The 27,269-nt window shown below is 41.3% G+C and overlaps 1 protein-coding gene across 3 annotated transcripts in view; it reads right to left on the reverse strand.

Moving 5' to 3' along the window:
* fgfr4 (fibroblast growth factor receptor 4) overlaps positions 1 to 25,506 on the reverse strand; it is a 38,175-nt gene extending 12,669 nt beyond the window's left edge. The window contains exons 1-22 of one of the 3 annotated variants that reach the window (XR_006012905.1): positions 24,815 to 25,506; positions 22,163 to 22,379; positions 19,128 to 19,315; positions 18,900 to 19,050; positions 18,700 to 18,750; positions 17,746 to 18,015; positions 17,560 to 17,649; positions 17,290 to 17,456; positions 17,049 to 17,172; positions 15,966 to 16,156; positions 15,579 to 15,717; positions 14,471 to 14,664; positions 14,201 to 14,346; positions 13,731 to 13,852; positions 13,531 to 13,641; positions 13,207 to 13,397; positions 9,277 to 9,399; positions 8,735 to 8,805; positions 8,472 to 8,609; positions 7,916 to 8,021; positions 6,314 to 7,472; positions 1,745 to 1,747 (exon numbers count right to left, since the gene is read on the reverse strand). Coding sequence is in view for 2 of the 3 variants with exons in the window: in XM_042007981.1 (XP_041863915.1) it covers positions 7,296 to 7,472; positions 7,916 to 8,021; positions 8,472 to 8,609; positions 8,735 to 8,805; positions 9,277 to 9,399; positions 13,207 to 13,397; positions 13,531 to 13,641; positions 13,731 to 13,852; positions 14,201 to 14,346; positions 14,471 to 14,664; positions 15,579 to 15,717; positions 15,966 to 16,156; positions 17,049 to 17,172; positions 17,290 to 17,456; positions 17,560 to 17,649; positions 17,746 to 18,015; positions 18,700 to 18,750; positions 18,900 to 19,050; positions 19,128 to 19,315; positions 22,163 to 22,250 (2,838 nt within the window). In the remaining variant the exon portion in view is untranslated. Of the gene's footprint in view, positions 1 to 1,744; positions 1,748 to 4,795; positions 7,473 to 7,915; positions 8,022 to 8,471; positions 8,610 to 8,734; positions 8,806 to 9,276; positions 9,400 to 13,206; positions 13,398 to 13,530; positions 13,642 to 13,730; positions 13,853 to 14,200; positions 14,347 to 14,470; positions 14,665 to 15,578; positions 15,718 to 15,965; positions 16,157 to 17,048; positions 17,173 to 17,289; positions 17,457 to 17,559; positions 17,650 to 17,745; positions 18,016 to 18,699; positions 18,751 to 18,899; positions 19,051 to 19,127; positions 19,316 to 22,162; positions 22,380 to 24,180; positions 24,240 to 24,814 lie in introns of those variants that run through there. The other 2 variants (XM_042007981.1, XM_042007980.1) reach the window with 2 other exon arrangements.
* Positions 25,507 to 27,269: the final 1,763 nt, after the last annotated feature.

A 27,269-nucleotide genomic window follows, 5' to 3' on the forward strand; every position in this document is an offset into this window, starting at 1 on the left:
GCCTATATCTTCACATGAAAGAGTGGACCAGTCTATGTGTTGGTTTTTACTGCTATTTACAATCTGCATAAGAGGTATGTGCTCCAGTCTAATGGACATAAATACAGGAATGTGATCAGAGATAGACATTTCATAGAGAATTTTTATGCCTGAGCATCATCTGTGGTGATGCAGTGGTCCAGCCACGATGTAGTGTGCCATGCTTTGCTTATGTAGGTGTAACTCTGATTTGGCAGGAGGGCTGTACTAGATAGAGTTAACTTATTATCAACACAAAAATGAATTAAATAATTTGCAAAAAAAGAGCTTTTGTCTGAAATATTTGCATTCATATCCCCGATCACATACACATTATGTTATAGTAAACAGATAGTTGCACTGTAAAACAAAGGAGGCTTGTTAAATAACGTTATATCTCATTTTAAATAAACACATTTATCTCCACATCACTTCAGGAAACACATGTTCATCTTGAAGTAATTTGAAATGAAAATTATCTGAATAACGTAAAGTTACTATATGTATATATATATATATATATATATATATATACATATAATTATACCACTGTCTGGGTGAATACTCGATTCTGATTGACTGGAGGGTGTCCATTAAAAAGTGATAATGGACACCTATAAAAGAAGTTCCGGCCAAATAGACTTATTGTTGTAAATTATTGCGCTGACTAAATGGTAGTTGGTAACCGTGGTAACAGAAATCATGTCTGTGACGGGCATCGCTGTGAAAACAGCCTGCAGGCTTATTGGGCTCCGTCAGTCCAGGAGAGACGAGAATGGAGCAACATTTTGTCGTCCCGCAACGTCCCAACCAGCAGTGGTCAGGGTCCACAAACGTTAAATCTCCGTCTTTTAAACGCCGCTATGAACATGTCAGTATCTTTATGAGATGTCATGATCAACGACAATGTTGTATTTAATTTTAACTAGGTTGTTGCCTGTCTTTTTGATTTCCTTATGTGGCGGGTGGTGCTGGTAAGGCGAAAAAAGCAATAATTTCTGTACAAAAAAGAAGAGGGTGACAACCCAGCTGGGAAGTTAAAACCCCCAGTAAACCTAAAAAGGATAGGTTCAAATAAAATGCACCTTGGCAGGTGGATTCCCATAAAAATGACATTATTTATACAATTCTTTTAAAACAATTAATAATAAAACATTAAAACTGACAATTTCCCAAAACAACCCTATATGCCGGGGTTTAGGTCGTACCGAGGGCCGATGAACTGGAGGAGCTGGCGGAAATCCAAGCGGAGACAAAACAGCAACCTCTCACGCACAGTATAGTGTAGGGCACGCTACTTCACATGTCTAAAAAAAAGAGGAAAACACACCAATCCTATGATGCTGATTAATGTCCTGCTCCGTCTGAAGAGCCAAAGCAGTCTTCTCAGTACATCCCATTCTATATTTATAAGTGGGATCCGTGCTGAGATGACCCGAGAAGTTTTTATTTACCAATTTGTTTATTTTCTCAAATATCTTGTTAATATCGGGCACAATCCAAGTATTTCACTAAAATTTTTCTTCAGAATTCATTCTTTTTCAAGGTCCTGCATTTATTTTAATAATTTCCTCTCCTTATTTTTCATGTAGTGGACCAGACTTCATGCTATATAAAAAGTATTACAGGTAATGTCATGAATCTAAGCAAGTTTTGGCAAAATGTCCCAATGTCAGAGCTTTAACCAGCTTAAAGTGAGTACTTTTTCATTACACAAGTCTGATACGAACTTGTTTACTTACCCACATCTCTAAACATGAAGCTGACATGTTATGCAGATAAAAATTATGGGATGTGAAGAAGCAGCTTATTGTGGATGAAGAGCAGAAATACAATGACCATGATCATCGTAGTCATCATAAAAACTCTGAGCATGGGGTTTCCCCTATTTGCCACAGCAATGGTTCATTTAACTGAATAGGAGCTATGTTAGTTGTCACAGCGCAATAATACAAGTGGGACTCTCGCTGATTAATCAGACAAAACAAGGAGGAAACAAGTCAGCAGATGTCCTGCCTGCTGAGTCTGGTGCTGGGCATCTCCATGTCTGCGCATTTCATGTCTGCTGTCTAATTAAGATGCAGAACTTTGTGCAAGAGTTTTAAAACTTGAGGCGTGTTTGTGTGAATCCTGCTAAGAAGAATGAACAGATACAAACGTGCATGGACTTCATCCTACAAAGCTAACAATAAGTGATCATTTTACTTTCTGCATTTTAAAACTACACTTAAAAACAAAAGTGATCTATGATTAAAGCCTCACACAAAGATGGATCCCAGTGTGAGACTTTATCGGCTGGAGCAGAAGGAGAGCTCAGAGAGACTGAAGAAGAGGGTGATGAAGATTTATTGTGCATGGAAGATGCAAAAGGCACACAAACATGCTTGCGTACACACACAGACCACACACCGTGCACTTAAGAGAATGCAGACTTTGACACATTATCATGTTCTCACACTCACTTCAGAAATGGGGTCTGGCTGGGATCACCGCTGCCCTCTCCTCCCTTCTCTTGACCTTTAACCCCATCTCTTCATTCCCTCAGCTCATCTTGTCTTTTGTTTCATTTTCCTCTCATAACTTGGAGTTTCTCGTTTCTCGCTATATTCCTTTTTTTAAATTCTGATGTAAAATATTGATAGTAATTATTAAACACAAAAACACAAGAAAAAGGTCAAATTAAAGCATGGTTGTGCAAAAAGAGGTAAAATAATGCATATTTAAGGGACAGCCTTTTTTAGTTTAGGCTTTTGCTCAGCTATTCTTGTTTCTTATTGTCAAATTGTCTAATAAGCAATTTTCTTAGTTTACAAAACTATTCTAAAGTACAAACCTAACAATTTTTAAACAGGTCTTTTCATATCTTATGCAATGAAAAAAATTTTACCTCCTCTTTTACTTTTCCGTGTCATAGATTTTTTTATTCTTTCATGAAAGCCTCCTGTTTCTTTCATGTGCAACATGCAACAGCATTTACACTTGTTTTGTGTTTTTCCAGTTCAGCCATGCAGTAAATTGCTGATTTTGTCTCCGTATGGCTCCTGAGCCTAAATTTCCCAGCTTGGGATGAATAAAGTACTTCTATTCTATTCTATTCTATCCATGGACTGTTTTATACTCAGCACTGGTGTGAAGCAGTGAAGTTTAACAAACCTCAGGATGGCTGTGATTCAACAAAATGGATTTGCAACACAAAATTTTTTGAAGAAAAATTGCACCTTCTACGTCACATCCAACAAGGGCCGAGTCAAAATACTACAAGCAAAATAATCAAATAAATAAGATCAGCAGGACAATAGGGATTAAATTATGGATAAGACTTAGATTTTTGCAACATGCAAGATTTTTCAACCTCCTCTAAACTACGGCCAAATTCATATTAATAGACAACGTAAGTACAAACACAATCAATTTCAGTTTTCAAACCTGATCATCAGTATGTGGTCCTGATTGGTTGTATATCTAATAACTGGGGATAAAAGTGAAGATGTTTATAGTGCATGGGCGGTATAACAAATATTATATACTATGGAATTTATCTAAATAATGTTCCTTTTTTCCCATGCATGACTGGGTGTTAACCACATTTTCCACTGACAGGGAGAATTACTGCAGTAGATTAGCCAAGAATTGATAAATCCATTGTCATGTGATTTGAACATGACATGACATTTGTTTTCTTTTATTTTTGTACAATTATACATTATACAAAAATAAAACAAACCATTTTATGTCCATAGTGTTTTGATCTGAACCTGTCTGTCGCCACAGTACTAAGCAGAGCCATTTCTCTGGCTGTATTGATTGTGACGGTGTTACTGGTTACTGATAGTGTCGACTATTAGAGCCACTGCTTGCTTTTTGTTGTTGTCGTTCTTGTAGTCAGTACTTTTAACAAACTTGTCTATAAGTGACATCTGACTCGAGCATCCTCCAGCTTTGTTCATTTTGCCTGAAGACGTGGAGCTTGCTGATTTTATTTCATACATTTTTTTGTATTCCAAAGCACGTTTATGGCTAAAGTGGTGCAGCAAATGCTCTTGTTGCTGCCTTCGGTGACGACATTATTTGTGTGGTCCATGTCTGATCTTTTAAAACCAGGCTCTTTTTTTCTGTCATCTTCAGCATCTGCTACAGCTTCACTTTCTGATCTTTCTCCCTCCATTTTCACTACTCAACATCTCTAAAAACACAGCTGCTCTGCTGCACGCTTGTTTAGTGGTGCCGCAGTGAAAAACGGTCCCCATCAAACTGTTACCTGCTGTGGCATGTTCTTCATGTTTTTAGACTGTTCAAACTGGTGTTTGCAGTATAAGACAAATTCAGATAAATAGTAGATGTGCATCATTTTAGTTGGCAGTTTCTTACATAAAAGTAATTTTCCTTCTTGTTATAACTGATCTGAAAGATGTAGCTGGTGATATGAATGTAAAATATGGGTATGCAGTTTTGGTAATGAGGGGAAGAACATGCAGATTTAAGAGCGTGGAAAGGACACCAGATGAAGGGAGAAGAGAGAAAACAGTCCCTGGGTCAGCTTTTATAGGCTAGGAGCCCAAGTGAGCTAGATAAGCTGCCAACACTCCTCTGATGACCAGTTATCACCTTCACCTGCTGCAACAGCCTACTTTTAACTCAGCAGCACATCTGTATTCAGTGTTTTCCAATCAGTAAAAATCAATATTACCAGGTAAAAAAATGAAAACTGGTTCAGCATCAACACATTTTTGCCTTTGACTCTGATGATTGTTGAAAGAAACTGACAGAATAAAGCTGCTTTATTTTAAATTATACTTTATTTCATATAAAAACAAAACAATAAACAAATAAATTAGATATTTCTAAAATAATTCTCTTGAGGAAATGTTTAAGAACGATTGTTTTACAGTTGGTATCTGGGAAAAGAGCAGACAACTGGAATGTATAAAGACACTCCGTGGATGTACATGTACGAGCGTCGACTGTGACCATAGGATGACTGACAACATAATATTTAAACAAACGAGAAGAGCAAATAGAAGAACCCCTCAGTGACAAACAGGAATGAAACCTTCCTTTCTTTTTTCTTAAATGAGACTTTGAGCCGCTGACACAAACATAGATGGGTGACCAAACTGAGCTGCCATATGAGTAGTCACAGAGCTGCAGAAAGATGTCAACTCATCACAGTTTGATCTCTTTGTTGGAGATCTCTGTCCACACAACTGACAAAAGATGTTCTGTTTGTTTCTTAATTGTTTTGTCTGGGGCCGGAGTCAGGAGGCAGACTGAGACTCAGTTAGTTTTCGGTCCACAGGGGAATAGTCCACAGCTGGTCCTGGTGGCAGAGCCAGATTGGTCGATCTGAATTAAGATTTGTAATTTAAAAGATGGTGGCTGTGGGGATAAAGATAGGGATGTTTGGCAGAGAAGAGGAGACATTATCATAATAAGGGCCTCTTCATTTGCACACAAGCCCAAGCTAACCCCGCAACACCACCCCCATAACTCCCTCTGGTCTGTAGTCACACCCATTAAGCCTGCGAAGCCTTCATTGTCCAGCCAGGCTGCGGACCTGTGGACCCCTCGCCAACAGATTGAGCTGGGTGAAGGGTTACAGCCAGACAATGGAGGGTCCCTCCCCCTCCTCTTCTATTTGAAATCAATCACACAGGCTTTCACATTCAGAGTCCCCCCCTCTCTCCCCTCTTCCCCCCTCCTCCCTGTCAGCAGTGACAGTGGGCTTGGGCCAACTCCCCACAGTCCTCATGCTAAACTGTCCGTCCTCCTTTTAGGAGTCCCACCCTGGACAGCCATGCTCCATAAACAAAGTGTTCATGTTGGGCGAAGACTGAAAGAACAGAGCTGTTGTTAGAAGACCACGTAATTGTGTGTCATTGTTTATGTGTTTGTTTAATGCATAAAGGAGTCTGTCTCATAGCTTTTGCAGCTTTGGGACTAGTTCAAAAACTGATTTTATAACTTAAAAAAATGCAGAAAACATCCAAAAAGTTTTTGTGGTCTTTGTCCAGCAACAGAAACAATAACTGGCCGCCTTCTGGTATTTAACTATAAACTGTTATTTTGGGCTGGAGGTTTAAACAGGCTGCTACAAAATGATAAATGGAGGGTTTCAATCCAAGTTTTTCCAAGTTCAAGCTGCATTTAAATCAATCCGTAACTTTTCTGACTGTTAAACAGCATTTTGCATTGAAATTGCTAATGGAAAACTATGTTTTTCAGTCTTGCAACAACATAACAAGGGTTATTTTTACAGAATGTTTGAAGGAATCAATTTTGCAAGATGATTATTAACACCATCTGCCGTTAGGTTGGGATGTGGGCGTGACTTCAGGCCTGTGGGATACAGATGAGTATGGTGGTATTTTGCAAAGAAACCTGAACATGAAGACAGTGTGACCACTGCAGCTGATTTGGCACTTTGAGATAAAATTCCTCTTTCGTTTTGCATCCAGTACCTTCATTTCTGTGTCATTCAGAATAACTTATAAAAGGCAATTGTCTTTCTGCTGTTGATATGTATATACAATATTTTAATATTCTAATATATTCACAGGAAATCATCAGTTCAGGCACTTTGCTGCCACTACAGCAACTTCTTAGCATGAGAAATCCTGAGAGTTAAGACTGTTTTCTTTTTTAAATAAGCAAAACAAACGTAAAATAATCTTATATAGAGATTTATATTCAACAATCAATTTCTTACCTTTTAACCATAGCAAAATAAATCTTTTATGTTTGTTTTTGTTAAATTGTCTTTATGACCAAGGTTTCTAGCCCTGGTTTTGTGTTGGGTTTGTGGTAGGAGATCCTTGTCCACCGCCTCTTCAAGGTTTTTCGAGTACCGGGGTCTCTTTTGTTGTGTTTAGTGCCGATGCTTTCCAGCGTTACAATAGTTTTTTTGGGCACAGTGCCAGAGCTGAGACTCCAAAGGTTTGTTTTTTTTTGTCCTCCTCCTCGGCTTGTTCCTCAGGCCGTGCTGAAACCCTTCTCTCCAAACCTCCACAATGTAATGAAGCCTACTGGCCACAGCGCTCCTTGTGCATATTTACTGTGTATGTGTTAATGTGTGTGTGTGTGTGTGTGTACAAATGCCTATGCGTAATCTTAGAGCTTTGACTGGTGCCTTAATGAAGATCCAATGAGAATCTTTAACTTAACTTTAGAAATGCAGCAGTGGACCTTCAGTTTGGTGACCAGCAGTCTTGTTAGTTTGCTCAACAACACAAAGCGGTTTCTCGCCACGCTGTTGTGTTTGTGTGGATGTGTTTGGGTGCCTATCGGAGAGCTGCCTTCATGTCTATCCGAGATCGCACATCCTGGTAGCCCAGAAGGCAAGGGTCGGTGGACAAGGCATCATGGGTGAAAACGGAGTCGTTATCAGAGGAGCAGGAGCTGGATGTGTCCTCACATGATGGGGAGTACTGTTCAAATGGCGTTGAAAGGTCCAAGTACTGAAGGGAAAAGAAAATCAGAGAAAGGCAATAAAAGAAAATGAATTCACAGTGAACTGTGTGTAGAATTTAAATATGCAGTAATAAAAGTTTAAACTGTGGTACAACACTCAGAAACAAATCAAAAAGCTGTTGCACGTGCTGCTTTCTTAATAGCATCCACCTCAGAGGAGATGCAGATGTTCAGAATCTGCTGCTGCTGTTTCAGACCACCGAGTCACTATAGACAACCATTTTCAAATTTTGGATACCTCGTAAAGTTAATAAAACACAACTAAAACACAAATCACTAAATTCTCAGCAGCTTGATTTTGTTCTTGTTGCTTTTAAAAGCCCAGAAATCCGCTTAATGTTCATTAACTGAAGACATCTGGACCGCAGATCATCCATGTGTGTGCATTGCCAAGGCTTCAGCGTGTGTGTGTGTGATGTTTGAAGCCTACCTCATCAGAGATGGACAGCAGAGCTTTGTCTAGCTCCTCCACCAGCTGCTTAAATGTTGGTCTCTGGATAGGAATGGCGTGCCAGCATTCACGCATCAACATGTAGCTAAAGAAAGCAAAATTTTTTCATCAGTATACCGCATATAGTGATATACAGTATGAATCATGCTCAACACAGCTATAATACCTCCAAAAACTAGACGACATTAAGTTAATGGCTTGTCAAAAACAAAACTTTATGAGACTATGAGTCTCTCAGGGATCGCATTCTCCTCAAGGATCAGTGGCTTGTTCCACAATTTTAGATAATGTGATCCAAAATTGCTTTAAATTTAAAAGGACCTTTATTCTTCCATGTTCCTCCTCACTCCCAAGTTTAATAAGATTCTGCTTGGTAGTTTTTAGATTTTCTTGCTGACAAACGAATCAATTATAGAATCTGATAGTCATTCCACATAAATGTCAGCTCGCCCCATTTAAGCTAACGTAACCAGTTCTGCCGGTCTGTGTCAGGCCTGCTAACAGTGGGAGGCAAAAGAGAAAAACTCCTGCTTACAGTTCATGTGTGCAGTTGGAGGGTTTGTCCATTCGGTGTCCTTCCTTCAGCAGCTTGAAGAGCTCCTCAACTGGGATACCAGGGTAAGGGGAACCACCCAGTGTGAAAATCTCCCACATGAGGACACCAAATGACCACCTGAGCACAGACGAGAGAAGAAAAGAAAGTATTAATGATCACAACTTGGTTTTTTGGTCTAAGCTGGAGTGTTAACCCTTGAGGTTTTAGCAAGAGAAGAAAATTGAACGAGAAGTTTAACTTACACATCACTCTGGTGTGTGTAGACCCTGTCGAACAAAGCTTCTGGTGCCATCCACTTCACCGGCAGACGGCCCTGCAGAGTAAACAAGTACATGTTAGAGCCACACAGTGACTGCACTGCATAGTTCTGCATATTTCCTTTCTATTTCACCATTAATGTCTTTGTAGTACTATTCCTTACTCTGTCTTTCTATGCCCTCTCATCATCCTCCTTTTCATCCTCTTTTTTCTAATTAAGTTACATTAGGTCTGCTGCCAAAGGAAAACGTCAAATATTTGTATTAAAAACTTCTGAAGTTGTAAAAAGAATAGGCATAAGCATAACTTTTTATTTATTTCATTCTGACATTTTAACAATTTATATGACCTAATTATATTAACATCTGGAGACCAAAAAGTGAATAAGAATATTTAAAATGATTTTATTATGATGAACATATTTTAGCTTGAATAAGGAGCAATAATTCTGCTGAAAACGGAGACTTCCAGTGGAACGTCTCTGCAGAAAATTCCTGAAAATTTGCTGCTAGAAACTGTCACTCACGTTGGTGGTTTTCTTGTAGTAGTCAATCTGGTGGACTCCTCTGGCCAAGCCAAAGTCAGCAATCTTCATCACATTGTCCTCTGTCACCAGAACGTTCCTGGCCGCCAAATCCCTGTGGATGCACTGCAGAAGGAGAAAAGACACAAACACAACCATGAGTTTTAGGCCAACTGCTACGTCCTCAAGTTAGATCAGTGTCAAGCTTAAATGTTCCTGGCTTAATATTCACCAAGTATTGTGAAAAATATTTGGACCACCCTTTATTTCTTTATATACTACGAGCAAGAAATTGATGCAGTAATTCTTTAAAACATGCGCATAACATAAAAAGGAATAGTGTAAATAAGGTTAAAATGGAGTCACACAGACTTGAACACAGGCTGAACCTTCGTAGGGATGGTACACGCTGTGAATGTAAGCGTACACATCAACACTACGCTATGTTTGTGTATGTACTTGCTGCAAACAACGGAAGCACAGTGCGGCCAAAAACGCTCAGTACTGGAGATCACCGCAAAGGGCAGTACACAGCACAGTAGTCACAATTTGTATTTCCGGAGCATCAACCCCTAAAACGCTTCCAATCTGTTGCCAGCTGTTCAGATACGAGTATTCGTCACTGCGCAACGGAGAGGAAAAGCCTGACAGATTTAGGTAGTCTGGTAGACCGTCTTAAAAACTGGGATAAACTTGCTAACAGCAAGTATATCCAGCACTTAGACAAACTTTCTGTTACTGATTTAAGTAGTTTTCAGGAATAGTTCTCCAGACTTCTTAAAGGAATTTTCAAAACTCTTCTATGGGTTTTTTGTTCTTTTTGTTCTGTTTTCTGCCCAGATGATCCTACACCACTGGCGTGCACAGATGGAGCCTTGGTGGTGCTAAAGCACTTGCCCTTGCCATGTGGCCCACACACGTGTATGCGCGCGTACGCCCGTTTCGTTCCCATCGTTTCTTTGGCAACGTGATCACGCAAAGCGGGCGCCAACGAGGTACATTGTAAGCATTGTGCATTGCAACAGCTGGACCGTCCGCTTAACTGCCTGCTTAACGAGCTCGGCACTAGCCATAATCAGTGGTGTCTTCCCAAATGGTAGGCTCAGTGGTTCCTATAAACACGAGTATGTTTGGCTTTTTCTTACGTGAAGTTTTCACAACGTATTCATAAACCACAGCGTTCTCCAGTCGTCCATCTCTTTTACCGCAGATTGTAATAATCTGAAAAATAGTTTTTTTCTTTATTCTAAGCAGTATTATTCTAAAGAGTCTATAACACTGTTGACCTCGGCTTTTATCAATTGCAGCCTAGAAAAGAGAGATTAAGAAAGCAGAAGTTAAAGGAGCTACACCAGGCAGCTCAGGGAAGCAGCTTTCTGCTGGCCTGGATGAAGATCAAGCAGCAAGGAGGATGAGGAGGAAGATGATGAAGGAGAAAGGTCAGAGCTAAGACCAGAGTCATGTTAACTGTTTAAGGCCTTTTAATAATTAATAATAAATAATAATTCCTTACATTTCTATAGTGCTTTTCTAGACACTCAAAGCACTTTACAATGATTGGGGGACTTCAAGTTTTTAAAAATTAACTCTTCAACAAAATTTATTGAACCATGTAAAGTGTCCACGATGTGGTTTGGCCATGCCTGCAGAACACAGCTAGTGGTGAGGTATTGAAGTCTGACTATAGTGGTTGCAAACCGGTGTTAGTCTTAGTGATTTAATGCACTGACTCTTGTCTCTAAGCAGTCTTACTCAAAGATGCATCACTCTATTCTCTCTACTGTCCCACAGTAGACCATCTACCAGCATGGAAGATGAGGAAGGGAGAGCAGTGTCAGATCAGTACCAGGTTCATGTACAGTAACATATTTTAATAAATTTGCAAGTACATAAAAGCCTGTAATGTTTTTGTTTTTTTCTCACACTGTAATTAAACAAAGATGGCGGTTGCACGTGCTCTGCAAAGTGCCTTTTTTTTAAAAACTGAGCACCTGCCCCTTAAAAGGTCTGTGCACGCCACTGTCCTACACTGCTTCAATAATGTTGAGGTCTGGGCGCTGGGGAGGATTCATCTCTCTATCAGACCTGTTGCCACTGATTTTCAGTCTACTTCTTGTGTTATTTGGCATAACTCAGCCTTTCTACCCTGTTTTCCTTCCTTAAGAACAGTTTTCTTGACAGCTACGCTTCCATGGAGACCATTTCTGATGAGGCTTCAGCCAACAATAAAATAGATGGACCAATTGGGGGTCCAGATTTATTTCTCAGGCCCTGTGTCAGGTTTTTATTGGATTGTCCACTTTCTATCTACAGTATATGTTATGTGTTGACACATCACTGGTTCGTCCCTTTGAGTAAGATCCCTTTTTTGTTCTTATGATTGAAAGGTCAGAGTTAAAAGTGGCTTAAAAAAACAAAAAAACACATTCCTCATCAAATGATCAGGTACAAGGACTGGACTGAAAATGAGCTTAAAAGCTGCCAATATCCACAGAGAAACTTTGAAAGACCTTCAGAAAGTCTGAAGATCTTGAGACAATTTCAAAAAATTACAAAAAGGTTGGCTGTTTTGAAGCAAAATATAACAAAATGCGGAGTGTCTCATGAATTTTGCACAATATTATAACAGGTTGAAAAGGTTTCTTTCCATTGGCTGTTTTTGTCTCTTTCTCTTTATTATGTTGTCTTTAACACTGCCCAGCTTTTTGTATGATCATAAATTTGCAGTACAGTCCAGGTTAAAACAAGAGGTAGAACGAAACATACTGATTTCAGGTTTTAATATCATTAATTGCTGTTTTGAATTCAGATGAGCTTTTGCTAGCCTTGGGCTGTGATTTGAAAAGAGTAAGGAAAGGAAGAAATAAATCATTGTCAATTTTTACCAAAAGGAAAAGACTCAGGAGTCTAAAATCAACACAGGACACATTTTAGCAAATTCCACAAAAATAAAAATCTCTTTATATAGAAATCCTGGAGTTATAAGAAAAAAAAACCCCACTGGGAAGAAAAAAAGAAGGCTGTGTTTGCCCACACTGAATGCATGTCATTAAGTTTATTTTGGTTTTCATTCGAAATAGACGTGGTATTTGTGGGGACGTGCAAAATGAACCATTCTTGGTTTGTGGGTCTCCCCATAATGGAGGGTTACTTCCAGGCTCCAGCATTCTTAGGAGGCAGTAGAGCCAGAAACCTGATACCAGACGATGGCTTTGCTGCCTGTTTGCTAACAGATTTATGGCAGCGCTAAAAAGGACAAAAGCCCTGCAACCGAGGGGACGGACAGATGGATGGAGAAGAGTAAACAGGGTTGTAGCTGCATCAGCTCGCTGCTTAGGAATGCCTGTCTGAGACACCGGCTGCCAGACAAAGAGACATGTTGATAACACACACACACACAAACAGATGCATGCTGGGAAAATTAAAGGATTTAAAACTTGGGGATGAGGATGGTAAAAGAGGAAGAGAGCAGCAAGATAAAGAAAGGAAGAGCAGCTGCTGCTGCTATCGAGATTCTAAAAAAGACTAAATTTTATTATTTCAAGCCCTCTTGTTCGGCCATTACAGCCTTTTTGGAGCTTATACCACTCCACAGACTCTCTGCCCTTCATTTCATTAATGTATTTCCTGTGTGGAGATACAGATATGCTTTAGTGGTGTTTCATTAGTAAAACATCCTCATGGAGGAGGATGGCCAGCGTTCTTAAAAACACTAGTCATCTTTAAGAAGCTGAAGACTTCAACCGAATTTATGGAGAGTCCATTGACCAGTCATTGCTTACATTTCCCAAGATACATGGTTTCAATATAAAAACTAGTATCCAACAAGTGTGTGGCACTAGTACAACCAGAAATCACTTCAAAACCTCCTCTCCCTTGCAGAGAGATTTACAACCATTCAAATGTTATTTACACTCTTTCAAGTGAACTCACCCTTTTAGAGGCCAGGTACTCCATCCCTCGGGCCACCTGGTAGGCACAGGACAGCAAGTCTTTGAAGGTGAGCTGCTCTTCGGGCACTTTAGTCACATCAAAGGTGTAATCCATGCCTGGAGGTCGCCTGGCCCGCAGGTACTCCCTTAAACTGCCTTTGGAGGCATACTCCACAAGCACATACAGAGGCCCTGTGGGGGGGACGCAAACAGGATGAAGGATGGGGGTTGTTTTTATTGTTACTTTAGCCTTGAGGTTTGAGATAACCCTAGCTGAAGAACTAGATTAGGTTGGGAGGATGACAAAGGAGAGATAGAAGCTCACCGTCCTGTGTGCAGACTCCCAGCAGGTTGATGATGTTCTTGTGCTTGTCCATCACCTTCATGAGCTCCATCTCTGAGATAAGGTCTGCCAGATCTTTGTCTGTGGCATCATCTAAAGCAAAAATATTTCTCCTTTAGCTAAACATGCCTTCCTCACAGACGGCAGGCTGAAGCAAAGCTTGTAAAGTGTTTTCTTCTTACCTTTGAGCATCTTAACCGCCACAGTGGTGGCCTGGTCTGGACTGTCCTTATTGATGCCGTAGGCGTCAGCCCTGACTACCTGACCAAAGCAGCCTTCTCCGAGAGGTTTTCCCAGTGTCAAACTAGAGAGAGAAACAGCAACAGAAAGAAGAGTGTCCAAATGAAAACTGTACAAATCCATAATTTAGACCTCTGGTTTCTTAAACTACAGCTGAGCTGCAGGCTTGTTTAATTTTAGACACCAACATGATTCAGGAGATAAAATTTTTAATGAGTCTAGAGAAACAGAAATGCTCTTGAACTTTCAAGTGTTTATGACTCGACATTTCAAAGGCTGTCTCATTTATGATCATTTCATCACCTAAAGGTCATTTCAGTGTATCATCTGGATCCTCTTAGTGATGAAAGATGTGGAGAATTAAAAAAAAAAAAAAAAAAAAAAAAAAAAATCTACATTGCAGCAAACTTACTTCTCCCTTGGGAACTCCCATTCTGGGTCATAGGGCAACTCAAACTCCATGACGCCAGCCAGCATGGGGGAACAGCTGGACGAGAGGCGCGCCACTCTCATCAGAGAAGCGCTGGACTTCCCGGATGAGTTGGACTCCACTGAGTACTAACAGAAAAGATAGCGTGATTTAATTAGCAGCCTTTATACAAAGGTTTCACAGCTTTTACCTTCAGACACACAATGAGCTGCTTTGTCTACTACAGCACTACTGCCTGTTCTGAAGCCATACTTGTCTGCGAAGGGGGAACTTGGAAAGCTTCTGGACAGGGAGGGCATCAAATGGCTCCCTTCTGGGATGGATCTGCATCCGGCACAACACTACAATAATGATGGCCATGATCAAAGCCAGGAATCCACAGGCGTAGATGATGATGTCAGTGTATTTGGTCTCCATGGTGTCCACAGTTTCTGAAGCTTCCTCCTCTGCAGGAACAGGTACATTTTATACACAGTGTGGTAGCAAATTTGAAACTTTACCCAGAATGTTCAACAAGTCATAGCACAAGTTTCAAAGAACAAGAAATGGAAATCAAACAGTTAAAGGCACTTTACAATGCTCTGTGAAGCTACTCTTTCATTCAGTGTATAATTTACACAGAAATGGAAGCTGTTGTCTCCGACTGCACACTGCTCCTGAAATGCTTTTTTGGTAGTCCAGATTTTCCTTCCTTTAATCAATGACATCACCATGTAATACTTTCACATTTTAGGAAACAAAGAAAATCACAACAGGGTTCCCCTAAAGAAAACTATGAATTTGTAACACAATACAGGCCCTTGAAAAATATTATTTCCAATATTAATATTCTATCCTAATATTCAAATGTATCAATAATTTAGCACCAGAGCCACTTAGTTCATTTGTTCAGAGACAAAACAGCAGTAGAGTCACCAGAGGTTCCACCAACCAGGACTGTAAGCTCCCGCTGCAGGACTTCGTTTGGTCAGTCTGCCTTTTCTTATAAAAGTGAAAAGCTGTGGAATAATTACCAACTGAACTTAAGACAATATCTGAGTTTAAAACCTTCACCGCTAGGCTTAAATTTTGGCTTAAAACAAACCAAAACTGTACCCACTTGTAAATAGTACTGTATGTGTGTGTAAATGAATTATAGATTTTGTATTCTGTGTTTAGGTTAGTTTTATTTAGGTTTTGTAAGACATACATGTATTTTAATGCATTTTAATGTATTGTAATGTAGTGTAGAAAGGCCCAACCAGGGACAAGAGTTGAGAACTAGCTACAATATTTTGTGACTATGTACAAATGCAATGTCCCTGTCAAATAACTCAAATAAAACAAAATAAAAATGAAGCTGTGCAGACTCAATTTTTACCTGAAAGGACAGTGAGCCAGGCAGACTGGTGGGCAAATCCGATTGAATTTCCAGCCAGACACGTGTACTCTCCTGCATCCTCCATGGTGACTTTGGACAGGTAGAGCACTTCCACATCTGACATGTTCAAACTGCCAGTCTAGACATCACAGAATGCAAAATGAGGACATTATTAAGCAAAACTAGACCATAGTTAAGTTATTTTTCCGAATGCAATGACAATAGAGCAAATAAATCATATATTGTATACTATAGATCATAAATGACAAGCTAGTTGAACAGAAGCTCATAGAAATGATGAAATCTCTTTTTGTTTCTACTGCTAGGGACTCTAGCTGCCTGTCAGATTAGAGGAGTCTGTTCATTTGTCCAACATCTGCTACCAACCTTGAGAACCTGAACATAGGGAATCCCATCAGGACCATAGCGACTGCCGTTCCTTTCTATGTGTTTCAGCCATTGAATATGAGGCTGGGCATCACTGTAGACCTTACAGTGGAACTGAACATCACTGCCTACCACTGCTGTGGTGTTGGCAGGTAAACCAGCTTGCAGAATGGGCCTGTGTGGGGAACGCTCTGCATAGAAATCAGAAAAGGAAATGAATAAACAGAGCATTTGATGAGACTGAAAGAATGCATAGAGTTCCACAGATTAAACATTAGGATTAAACTGATCTACTGAACATTGTTTAAGTCTAACATAGTTTCAAACATACAACAGGAGTCCATGAATGCAGGAATTCTAGTTAGCAGTCACTAAAACATCAAGATATTTATCCATTCAGAAGCCGGCCAACATGACTGCTTTGTAAACAAATATCTTAAAATAGCCAGCAATTGTCACAGTCACCTTTTATGTGTTTCTGTGCTGGCTAAAGAACAGGAAATGTCATTTTGGGATGAAAATTGGTTCCATTAGCATGCCTCTCCATCACCCCTCTCTTTGATCTGTGGCCACTGTCGCTCTCTGATCTCGTTAGTCGTCTCGTTAGTCTTCCCCCCCTGTCACCATGGACGGAAACTGACCCCACAGTGGACAGTCAGCAAACAAATGAACAAACAAACCGCAGCCCTCCTGGATTTCTTGTCACAAATCAGGTAGAAAACTGGACCGGACGCCTGACCGTCCATGTCCTGTCTCTTACAGCAGATGCCAGGCACCCCAGTCACCTTCTGTCCCCCCCCCCCCCCCCCCCCCCCCCCCCCCCCCCCCCCCCCCCCCCCCCCCCGCCTCAAATGGGAGGGTTTGCTTTGAAGACACAATGTTTGTTTCAACAAATGCTGACTAACGCCCTGATTGCTGCCATAAGTGCAGTCAGCCAGATTACTCAGCTCTTCGACATCACGTCTGTCTTTCTGATTATGAAAGTAGAAAAATGAAAACCTTGCTGTTCTGAACACTTCATGTCTAACAGCTGTTTACTCTGTTGGTGATATCAAGATAAGCAAATACTCTATTATATCTTACCCAAGACATCAAGAACATAGCTATGAGAGATGGAGCCATATTTGTTCTCCACCATGCAAGTGTAGTTTCCTCTGTCTGAGGGCACAACACTCTCCATCACCAAGCTCCAGTGCTGGTGTCGTAGCTAGTCAAGACAAAAAAAATGAACATAAGTAGGGGGGGAAATATAGCAAAATCTGACACTTAAACTGTACAAACTTTATTCAGAATTCAGGAAATCCAAAAATTCAACCACACTCACCTTGATTCCACCAATGCGGTGCTCTCCTCTAAACTCACGTCCATTCTTGAGCCAGCGGATGCTTGGCATTGGGCTGCCCATCGCCGGGCAGCGAAACTTGACTGTGTTGCCTGCAGGGACAGCGTAAAGCTTCTTCTCCATACGCTGGGTGTGGGTCCAATAGGGACCTGTGGAGACAAACAACAACCATTGAGGCCGTAGTCAGAACACTCAGGTGAAATCTGTGGTTTCAAATAAATTTCACAGTAAGAACACAGAGAAATTATGTACCTCTGGAGAAGTAAACTTGGTCATTTTCAATCTCAGCTGATGAGTCCTCCAAGCCGTTGTCCTCATCATCGTCCCCTGACCCTAATGAGTCTGAGAAGACGACATGAAGAACATATGAAGTCAGAAAGCTACCAGCTGATGCCTTATTTGCTTGTTTTCTACAACATGCAGTGTTAGAACTCCTACCTGCCACAGTGATGGTGAAGTTCCTCACAGGATCTTTGGTTCCTCGGAGAACACACACATACACGCCTGAATCCTTGTAGGTCACATCTGTGATTTCCATGACGGCCCCGCGCATCTGGATTCGAGGAGTGGGGAGAAGCCGGACTCCCTCCTTGTACCAGTTAACCGCCATGCCGGGCCGGGTGCTCACGTCACAGCGCAGCTTCAGGACATTGCCCGGCTCCAACAGAAGATGCTCTATAGTGTCCTCGCTGAGGTCCTCAAGAACTTCTGAAACAAAACAGGATGTTAGCATCCTGAAGTGAATGCATTTCTTTATCTCTTTTTTGCCTCTTAAGCAATTTTTTACACATTTCTACATTTTGTATTATTTTTGCTTGACACACACCAAACAGTATTAGCAAACCTCACAGTTAAATCTGAAAACCATTCCGTCAACTATGACCTTCAACTCCTCAACCCCATTATCTCCCATCCCCACATACACACAAGCACAATGAAATTACCATGGAGACCAAAGGGTCTTAATGACCTGACCCTCCTCCACTCAACCCCTCCTTCCCTCCCCCCCTTCTTCATCTTTTTGTTCCTCTGTGGATTATTGTGGGACTCAGAGTGATATAGCTAACACTGCAATTTCCCTCCCTTCCTTGCTGGCTCCAGAAAAGAGAGAAAAGAAAAGAAACAAGTAAGAGGAGAAGCTGAAGCTAATGAACATGTTGCAACGTGACAGTGGACAGAAAGTAAATCTTAGGGGTGGTAAAGGTTCATTGGAGATCTAAGTGAGCAAAGGGAGAGGAGGCCACTTTTATCCAGACCTCACATACAACCTCCAGCTATTCAAACTCATCTTTTCACATTAGACACCCAAATAGATTTGACTTAAACATTATTTTAATACTTTCAGCTCCAGCTAAACTTTAGAAACATATAAAAAATGTGGAATAAATTTACCTGAAGGGATTTCTTCAGCCGGCAGATCCACAGTTTGAGAAATGATGGTACCTGAGAAATGAAAAGTTTAAATTATAATTAAGGAGTGGGGTCACATGATTATGGTTTCTAATCTGAAGTGAAGTGCGATCACAGGGGGCTCAAAGGTAATATGATATTTTTGTAGTTCTAAATGTTAGCATAATCACACAGTGCCTTACCAGGCAGGACCTCCAGCCATGCTGACTGCCATGCTGGAACTGTCTGACCCCCATGGAAGCTCTCAGCCAAGCAGATGTACTCGCCCCCATCCTCCATAGTGATATTGGACAGATGGAGAGTGTTCACCTTGGACCCATTGCTCTGCAGAGGCTGCATGGAGAGATTATTTTAATTTTTCAGAACATTTTGAAATGAATTGCTTCTGTTGTCTACAGGTCTGTTCTCACTGTCAGGGCCTTGATGCGAGGAGGTCCTCCTTGGTTTCGCCCTGGGCTACTGACATCTGTCTTCAGCCACTGCACCTTGGTGGATGCTGGCCTGTGAACTTTACACACGAATTTCACCTGGCCCCCCACCTCCACTGTAGCGTTCTCTAGGTAACCTGGCACAATCAAAGGCCTGGACACTCGAAGATCTGGAGAACACAAAAGGAGATGACGATGAGGAAGTGTTTCAGCTGGTTTTAAGTCCTATATTGAGATATTTCTTTCTGGTTAAATGAATGGAGTACTTGCTCTTGCTCACAGACTCTTTAGATTCTTGTTTGATTTCAGGTGTTACTCTGCAGCTGTTTCACCCAATAAATAAGTCTGCAACTTCAATTAGCTACTAAAAACCATCATGGTTTCAATTCACCTGACTGAACCGGACGAAAATTGTCAAAACACATCCTGCAATAGAAGTGCACTGTGTTCCTAAATAACCACTGACATTTAATGCTGCCAGGAACTGGTGATAGAGTGCACTGATAACCCAGCCACCATGGTGTCACCATCAGCTACAGTGCCACCCATTCAGTGGGTCACTTGTCCATTTATGTGCTTGCACACTCACTTGCTGGAGCATATGTGAGCCCTGGACAGGGACCTTACTCACTGCTCAGTCACTCAGAACGAGCAATTTTCCAAGGCAATTTTCTGTCTGATTGCTTCCTGCGAGCGCTTAGTGAAAAAGCAATCTGTTCCCTTGTCGGAGTGAAGTGTAGCCTTTTATTCTAATCACCCAGAGTGCATCCAGGTAATGCTTTCAGGAACAAATACACACTTACAAGCTTGTAAGTGGAAAATCAGACATGGTGATTAGTCAAATGAAGGAAAACATGTTAACAGGAACATGCTGGTAACTAGTTTTAATGCAGACACATTTTCTCTGTTTAGATTGAGTCTAAAGTATTAAAAACATGAGATCTCAACAAGCTGCTCTATGTTATCTAAAGATGCAAACCTTAAAACATCAGAACCAATAGTCAGCTGTGAATCACAGAGATAAAGACACACACACACAAACACACACACACACTCCAATCACGCTAATGAACTTGCAGTGACAGGGACAGTGCCCTGGAGTTGAACTTGCAAAGGAGTGTGAATTGTCACCCAGAGGCGAGGGGGCAAACGCAACACAAAACACAACATAAACAAACTACTTGGCTGGTGCAAGCCAGCGGCTGGCCTGGCAGCAAAAGCTTGACATGGGACAATGAAGAAGCCTTGATGCCCCAACACGGGAAGCCCACAGCAACACAGTTTACCAGTAGCCACCATCTACTCTACTATCAGGTCAGTTTTAACACCAGAAAACGAACGAACCCCTTTCAGTTGTCCAGTCTTGTGTCTGATCTTCATGAAGAATTAGTGAAGTGCATCACCCTGTATGAGGTCTGTCTGCAGCTGTGCAGCAGGTCAGTTAGTTATGTAACAGCAGAGGTTTGGGGTCACATGCATGTTAGCAGAGCCCATCACATGAAGCATGTAACCAGTGCTATTATGTGCAGAGACGCAAGCAGAATACCGTCTGTTTCCATCATAGAGCTAGTGGTGCTGCAACCTATTTCGAGAAAATTACTGTCTTTTCTGCTTTATGAAGAACAAACATAAAAAAGAACGGAAGATTTGACCAGCTAAGAATTGAATTTTTTTTATCTTGTGTTTGCTTTGTAGACATGATTAACTGTAAGCAAAATTTTAGTTCGTGGACAAAGTATCTGCTCAGATTTTATGTAATATGCAGCTATGGAGGAAATATAAGACCATAAATAAAATCTTCTGAAGAAAGTAGAAAAAGCAGCACAGTACAGTAGATTTATTACAGATTATTTCACTTCAGGCTTATTATAAAATCCACAACTTGAATTATTTAAAGACAAATCAAACCTTAACCAGCTTATTTTTAACCCTCTCTGCATAATATCCCTACAGTGTGAGGACGACAAAAAAGCCACCCCATCAGGAGCCAAATCCATTCACAAATCATCACACTACACCAGTAAATCAAAGCATGGTTACATGTTTTTTTCCTGAGACTGAAATTTTATTGACATATTTTGTGTGCAGTAACTAAATGGAAGAATAATCCCTGAACACTGTTTTGCGCATTTCATACAAGCTGCAGAGATTTCAGATTTTAGCCTTGCTTCCTGCATGTCTGAGGATTTTTTCAGAGCCCCCTCCTGCATGCTGTTGTCTTAACAACAAGTCCCGGCTGGCCTCGATGGCCCTGCAGTACAATGTGGGGCCACAGACACGGGAGAAGAGATGCTTCTGTGCTTTATTGCTATGGGGCAAAAATCCATTTAGTCTTTAATCAGTCTGCACACATCCTTATAAAAATGTCATTGTAAAATCCTTTAATCTGACTTGAAAACTTTACGGCTCTGCAGACATGAGTGTCGACATATTGGTTTGATTTTAGGAAGATATTTGGAAGACTGATTGTGCGTTGCTCAACAGAAAAACTGTAATGGAACTGTAGGCCAACAGTGACCATTAGACTTTGAGCGGCTGTTTGTAAAGCATCAATGAAAAAGCCCCTGCCACCCCCCCACACACACCACCCCTCCTCATCCTTCACAGCTGGCACGCAGCCAGGCAGATTTACACATCCGAGCCCCAGGGCCTCGGACGGATCGGGTGGCGCACTTTACGGCAGCAAAAAACACTTCGAGCTTCTGACTTCTTCACTCCTTCTGAGCCTCAACCACGGCCTCTCATCGTATTTTTGCTGTCACCTTTATTTCTGGGCTCATGGCTGGTAGGAAACTTGATCTTTCTAAAAAGGGAAAGTGGACTGATCACAACACTTTTTTCTTGAGCAGCCTGGCTCCAGAGCAAATGTAGGCAACGGTGGAAGAAGATTCCCAAACAACCCAACCACATATGAATCTAATATAAATACAAACCCTCAAAGGTTAAGAGGAAAACTGTCTATGTATTTCAGAGCAGATATAACTATGCTTTATAGCTTCAAATGTAAACATTCTTACCTTTAGTTCTGATGTCATCAACTGCTCTGAGTGTGATTCTATCCACAAAACAGAGCAGGAGAACACAGAACATGAAGCCCTTTGCCATCTTCTAGATTTGATGTCTGTCTTTTGATTAAAAGGCAAAAGTAGAAGTTGTAAGCCTGGAGTGGGCCTCACGCTCCAGTTCCTGGCATTGGCAAGTTCAGGAACCCACAAAAGTCTCTAAATCTGGATCCTGCAAAGGCAAACAAACACAAGGCAGTTGGTTATCTGCTGATCAGCAAATTGATTCTTTAAGGAGATCTGGCCGGAGAAGCCACAAAAACACAAACTTTTCTGTTCAGTTTTACACCAGATGGCAAAAACACAAACAATTGTCCAGCCAAGTAGTAACAGGGAGAGCCTGTTTTGACTATGAGCAGCTGTATTCTTAGCCAGATGTCTTGCTAACTGTCCCACTTGTCTGTCTAACATTGTCCAGGCTCTCCTGTGTTATGAATAAAGAGCAGGGCTGTTACTGCCCGTTGTTTGTCAATGGATGGCGCTCAGTCTGTCCTGGGATAATGGGCCCTTTGCTAGGAAAACACTTGAAATCTGCCAGGAAACTGAACAATATAAAGAACAGCGGTCAGGATTCAACTGGCAGCTGACAAGTCTTCAGGTTCCGAAGGTGGGAATGAAAAAGAAAATGGTCTGTACTTATATAGCACTTTTATCCAAAGCGCTTTACAAGTACGTCACATTCACACACATTCACACACACATTCACACACTGATGGCGGAAGCTGCCATGCAATTAGGAGCAATTAGGGGTTCAGTGTCTTGCTCAGGGACACCTTGACATGAGCTCTCTGGGCCGGGATCGAACCGGCAACCCTGGGGCTACAGGACAACTACTCTACCCACTGAGCCATACCGCCCTAAAACGGCAGCTAAACAGTGAAACAGGTGACTGGAGGAAATTAAGAAGCGCAATTGTCTCAGTTTGGTTTACTTTCCAGCCAAAAATCAATTCATATAAATGCAACAAACAGCCTATCATCCTCTAAAATTAAATAATGAACTATATTTGGTAATAAGGCCACCTGAAGAATTCATTACATGTTTACGCTGTTCAGTCTAAATCTATTCCCAAAGGTCATTTATTTGAATATTTCAAAGACCTTAGTTAGAATAGTTCAAAACTAAAATAAAAATTGTTTGTTGTCACTGAACATATATAACAGTTCACAACTGAGAGCTGGAGATGGGTTTAAGGATGTTATAAAGCATTTGTAAGAAAAATAATTTAACTGATTTGGTGATTTTTTTTCTGTCATCACACACACATACTAATTTTACTAATATTTTACACTATTAAGCTTACTGAAATGTGTTAATCTGCTAAATGTGCATGTTGACATTTAAATTTTTATCACATTTCCGTTAAAAAAAAAGTCTTAAAATAACGAAAAATATTCACATTAATATTTCATGGTGGGATAAAAATGATCCAAAATATTTTCTTAAGTTGATTTTGAAGGCAAACAAAAAACACTGAAAGTCTGGAAGAGAGCTGAAGGAATAACACTGATTTTTCTGTTGCACGCTGCGCCAACTGAGCCCAGGCGCCAGACCCCGGTGCGTGCGTGCGCTCCATGCCTGCAAGCAGCGCACACACGTAGAGCCCACGCGCGCGCATACGCACACACACAGACCGTTTAAAGAACAAGCCATCTGAATGAAAGGTATTCTTTCTCAATTAAGGCCTGGAAAACTTTTTTCTCCTGCTGCTGCTAATTCCGCTGGCACGCTGCCTGGCTGCAGCACTCTGCTGCGTTCAGGAGCCAAAACATTTCCACTGTTATTCTACCTTTCAGCTAAAAAAAAAAAAAAAAAAAAAAAAAAGAGGGAAAGGCGGAACGGCATAGTTCTGTCACATAATTCACGCTTAATAAATCTGTCCTGTAAGTCTTAAACTGCCCATGTGGGTTAAAGTGAACCTGAGAGCTGGAGAAAACGAGCGAGCACGGATTCTATTTCTTATGAGAACTTACAGTGTTCACGTGTGCGCGCGGCTATCAGTCAAGAAACTTCGAACAGTTCAGCTGAAAATCTGACACCAGCAGAAATCAGAGATCGATTTCAAACAGAAGGCAAAACAGAACTTTAAACACAAATTCGTCTTTAACTTTCCACCCAATTAAACCGCGTTTCATCTATCCATCTATAAATCATGTGTACCTTTACAGGTGAAACGTGTATTCAAGCCTATCACGTAAATCTTTTTTATTCTGTTCTATTCTTTACACGTTTTCCACCTGGAACTGTGACCTTCAGTGTAAAGCAAAGTTCGAACCCGACTTTGGGAGACATGGCCTTTCCCTCCAGACAAATAACTCGTATGAGGGTTCAATGTCTGCTAAATTGGCTCTCTGTGCTGCAAAACACTCAGGTTTATGTCCTAAAACAGCATTTTATATAACCCAACATAGTTTAACTAATGTGTTTATTTTGCAAATAAGTAAAGAGGCCAGAAAAAAACAGCTCTAAATAAATAAAAGATTGAGTATGAGATGTGCGGCTTGTATATAAATTTATGATAATCTAACCCTCCAATTTGGACACTGAACATTGTTTTAAACAACAACTCTCCAAGAATCTCCAGCTGTCTCAGTCTTTTTCACCCACCTTCCCTCCCGGTCTGTCTTTACGGGGATGACTGGCACCAGGGGGAAATCACTCCTTGACCTGGTCGCCACGAGGGAATATTGAAATCCTCATTTGGAATTTTGGGTATCCTTCTCCAAAAAAACAGTTCGTGAGCAGCTTTCAACGTTTGTGTATCCGACTTAAATTTTTAATATCCATAAAAATAAGGAGCCCCTGCTACATGAACGACAGCTGCCGGAAGCTCCTGGTGACCGGGAAAGAAGCTGTGACCGCCGGGACAAAGTCCAATCGGCCGCTCAGAAGACCAAATCCATGAAGAGAAATTCAGTCAAACAAGGAGCCGAAGTGGCTTCTTTCATTGATAACAGCAAAAGTTGAAAAATGTTCTCATTCGATCTGAAAAGGTTTAGGAGAATCCGATACGACGAGAGAAAACAGATGGATCGAGACGTGTTAAAAAAGGAGCGTGTCCCCTGATTCTCAGTCCCTTCTTGGTTACACTGTACCGTCTTAAACGGCTCTTGCGCGCGTCTTTGCGCAGCGGTTCTGCAAATGTTCCTTTCCTAAATAAAATTCTCTTCGTTGAATCGTTCTGCTGCTGAAATGCGGAGCTCAGACACCTCAGTCTGTTTCCCTTCAGTCGCAGACAGAAGAGCGAGCGTCTGCGTCCTCTGCGCACCAGACCTGATACAACACTCCGCTGCTCTCCGGACGGCAGTCACAACAACAATGGTCTGAAAGCTGACGAGGGGGGAGCAGGGGGAGGAGAGTGGAGGGGCGAGGGGGAGGAGACGCCCCCCATTCATCTTTGGAGCTGGCACTCAAGACCCTTTGCCTCTCCCTCCTCTCCTCGGCGCGCTGAGGAAATCAGCAGTTGTCCAACAAAATTTCTCCAGATCAAATAAAACTTTTAAAAAACTACTTAAAATATTTTTCTTCTCCAACAGAATCGGTCAAAATTAACAACATAAATCTCACCATTAAAGGAGCTGATTATGGAGTCACACAATTATTGCGCGTCAATTGCTTATTAGAGGATGCATTCATTTAAGTAGCTTTTGTGAGAGAATTGTCCGCTTGCAAATTGCCTCCATGTTTTAATTACATCAGTGAAAGAACAGCACTGAGTAATCCTATTAGCTGCAGCACAGAATCAAGATAAATCCCGTTTTTTTCCGTTTTTTATCAGCTTAACACACTGAGCCTTAATGTCGTCTCTCATATGGAAGCTTTGCTTTAATTTCTCCCAGATATGAGGAGAGAGATCAAAAGAAATCAGCATTTTGTAAAGAGAAGAATGTTATTTGGCTGCAAAAAATGAAGGTTGACAGTTGAATCTATGAAGCATTAGCATGAGATCAAGACATGGGAGAAGAAGAAGAAAAAAAAAACAAAAACCTGATAATAGAGCAGAGCTGTCTTTCTGTCTTTCTCACCAACAGGTAGGTGATGCTGCGAGGCAGGGAAGTGATGCTGATGATGTAGGTGGCGTAGTTCCGGTGAGATGGCAGATTCGAACCAGGCAGCTCAAACATTTAATTTAATTGTGTTTTTGCCATTCTTATCAAAATAATCTTGAAAGTAGGAAGATCGCGTCTTCTTTAGGTACACTTTGGATCACAGCGCGAAGGATTTGGCCAGCCTGACAGATTTTATAGATCGGTGCTATGACAGAATTTACCCCATCCACTTTGTCCAAGGCCAAGAGGCAGCAAAATGAGGATTCACCGGGAGCTATTTCACCACCTGGGAACGACTCAACGGATGTTCTTATCTCCATAGATAAGAAACTCAGTAGTTTTGATGTGCGTCTGGTGGAGATTCTCCACAAAAAATTCCAAGCGCTCCATGAGTCACTGGAATTCAGCAGAAGCAGGTAGAAACCCTCGATACGGAGAACGCCGGCCTCAGAGAGTCGGTAAAATCCCTCACTGAGGGCTTGACCCAACTCTCTGAGGAAAATAAGAAGATCAAAGAAACGGTGATCGAGCTGCAGGTGCGAAGCATGAGTGAGAATCTAGTGTTTGCAGGGATTCCAGAGCAGACTGAGGAGGAAAAACGTCATCATAACTCACTTGAAGCTCCCGGAGGAAACGCCAAGATCTTTTCGTGGCTGTGGTTGCGACCACTGCTGCGGCCACTGTTGGAGTGGTTGCACTCGGACTGCTACCGCTTTCAGAATGGTTGATAAATGCTGTAACCTCATGGAGAATGTATGCGTTGCTGCATCATTCAGAAAGGCTTATATCACATTCAGAATGTTGACAGCCACGTTGGAGCTAGAGGATTTAGCTTGCAGCCACAACTGGACTAGTTGCAATTACTTCATTTTCGCCACCACTTCGCGTCCACTGTACGGCATTAGGAATTATAGATATACATTGCTGCATGATTCAGATTGTTTTATTAAACATGCCACCACGTTCAGAATGCTGACAGTCACTTTGGAGCTGGAGGATTTAGCTTGCAGCCA

Source organism: Melanotaenia boesemani, chromosome 15 (genome assembly GCF_017639745.1).
Source record: "Melanotaenia boesemani isolate fMelBoe1 chromosome 15, fMelBoe1.pri, whole genome shotgun sequence".
Taxonomy (NCBI): domain Eukaryota; kingdom Metazoa; phylum Chordata; class Actinopteri; order Atheriniformes; family Melanotaeniidae; genus Melanotaenia; species Melanotaenia boesemani.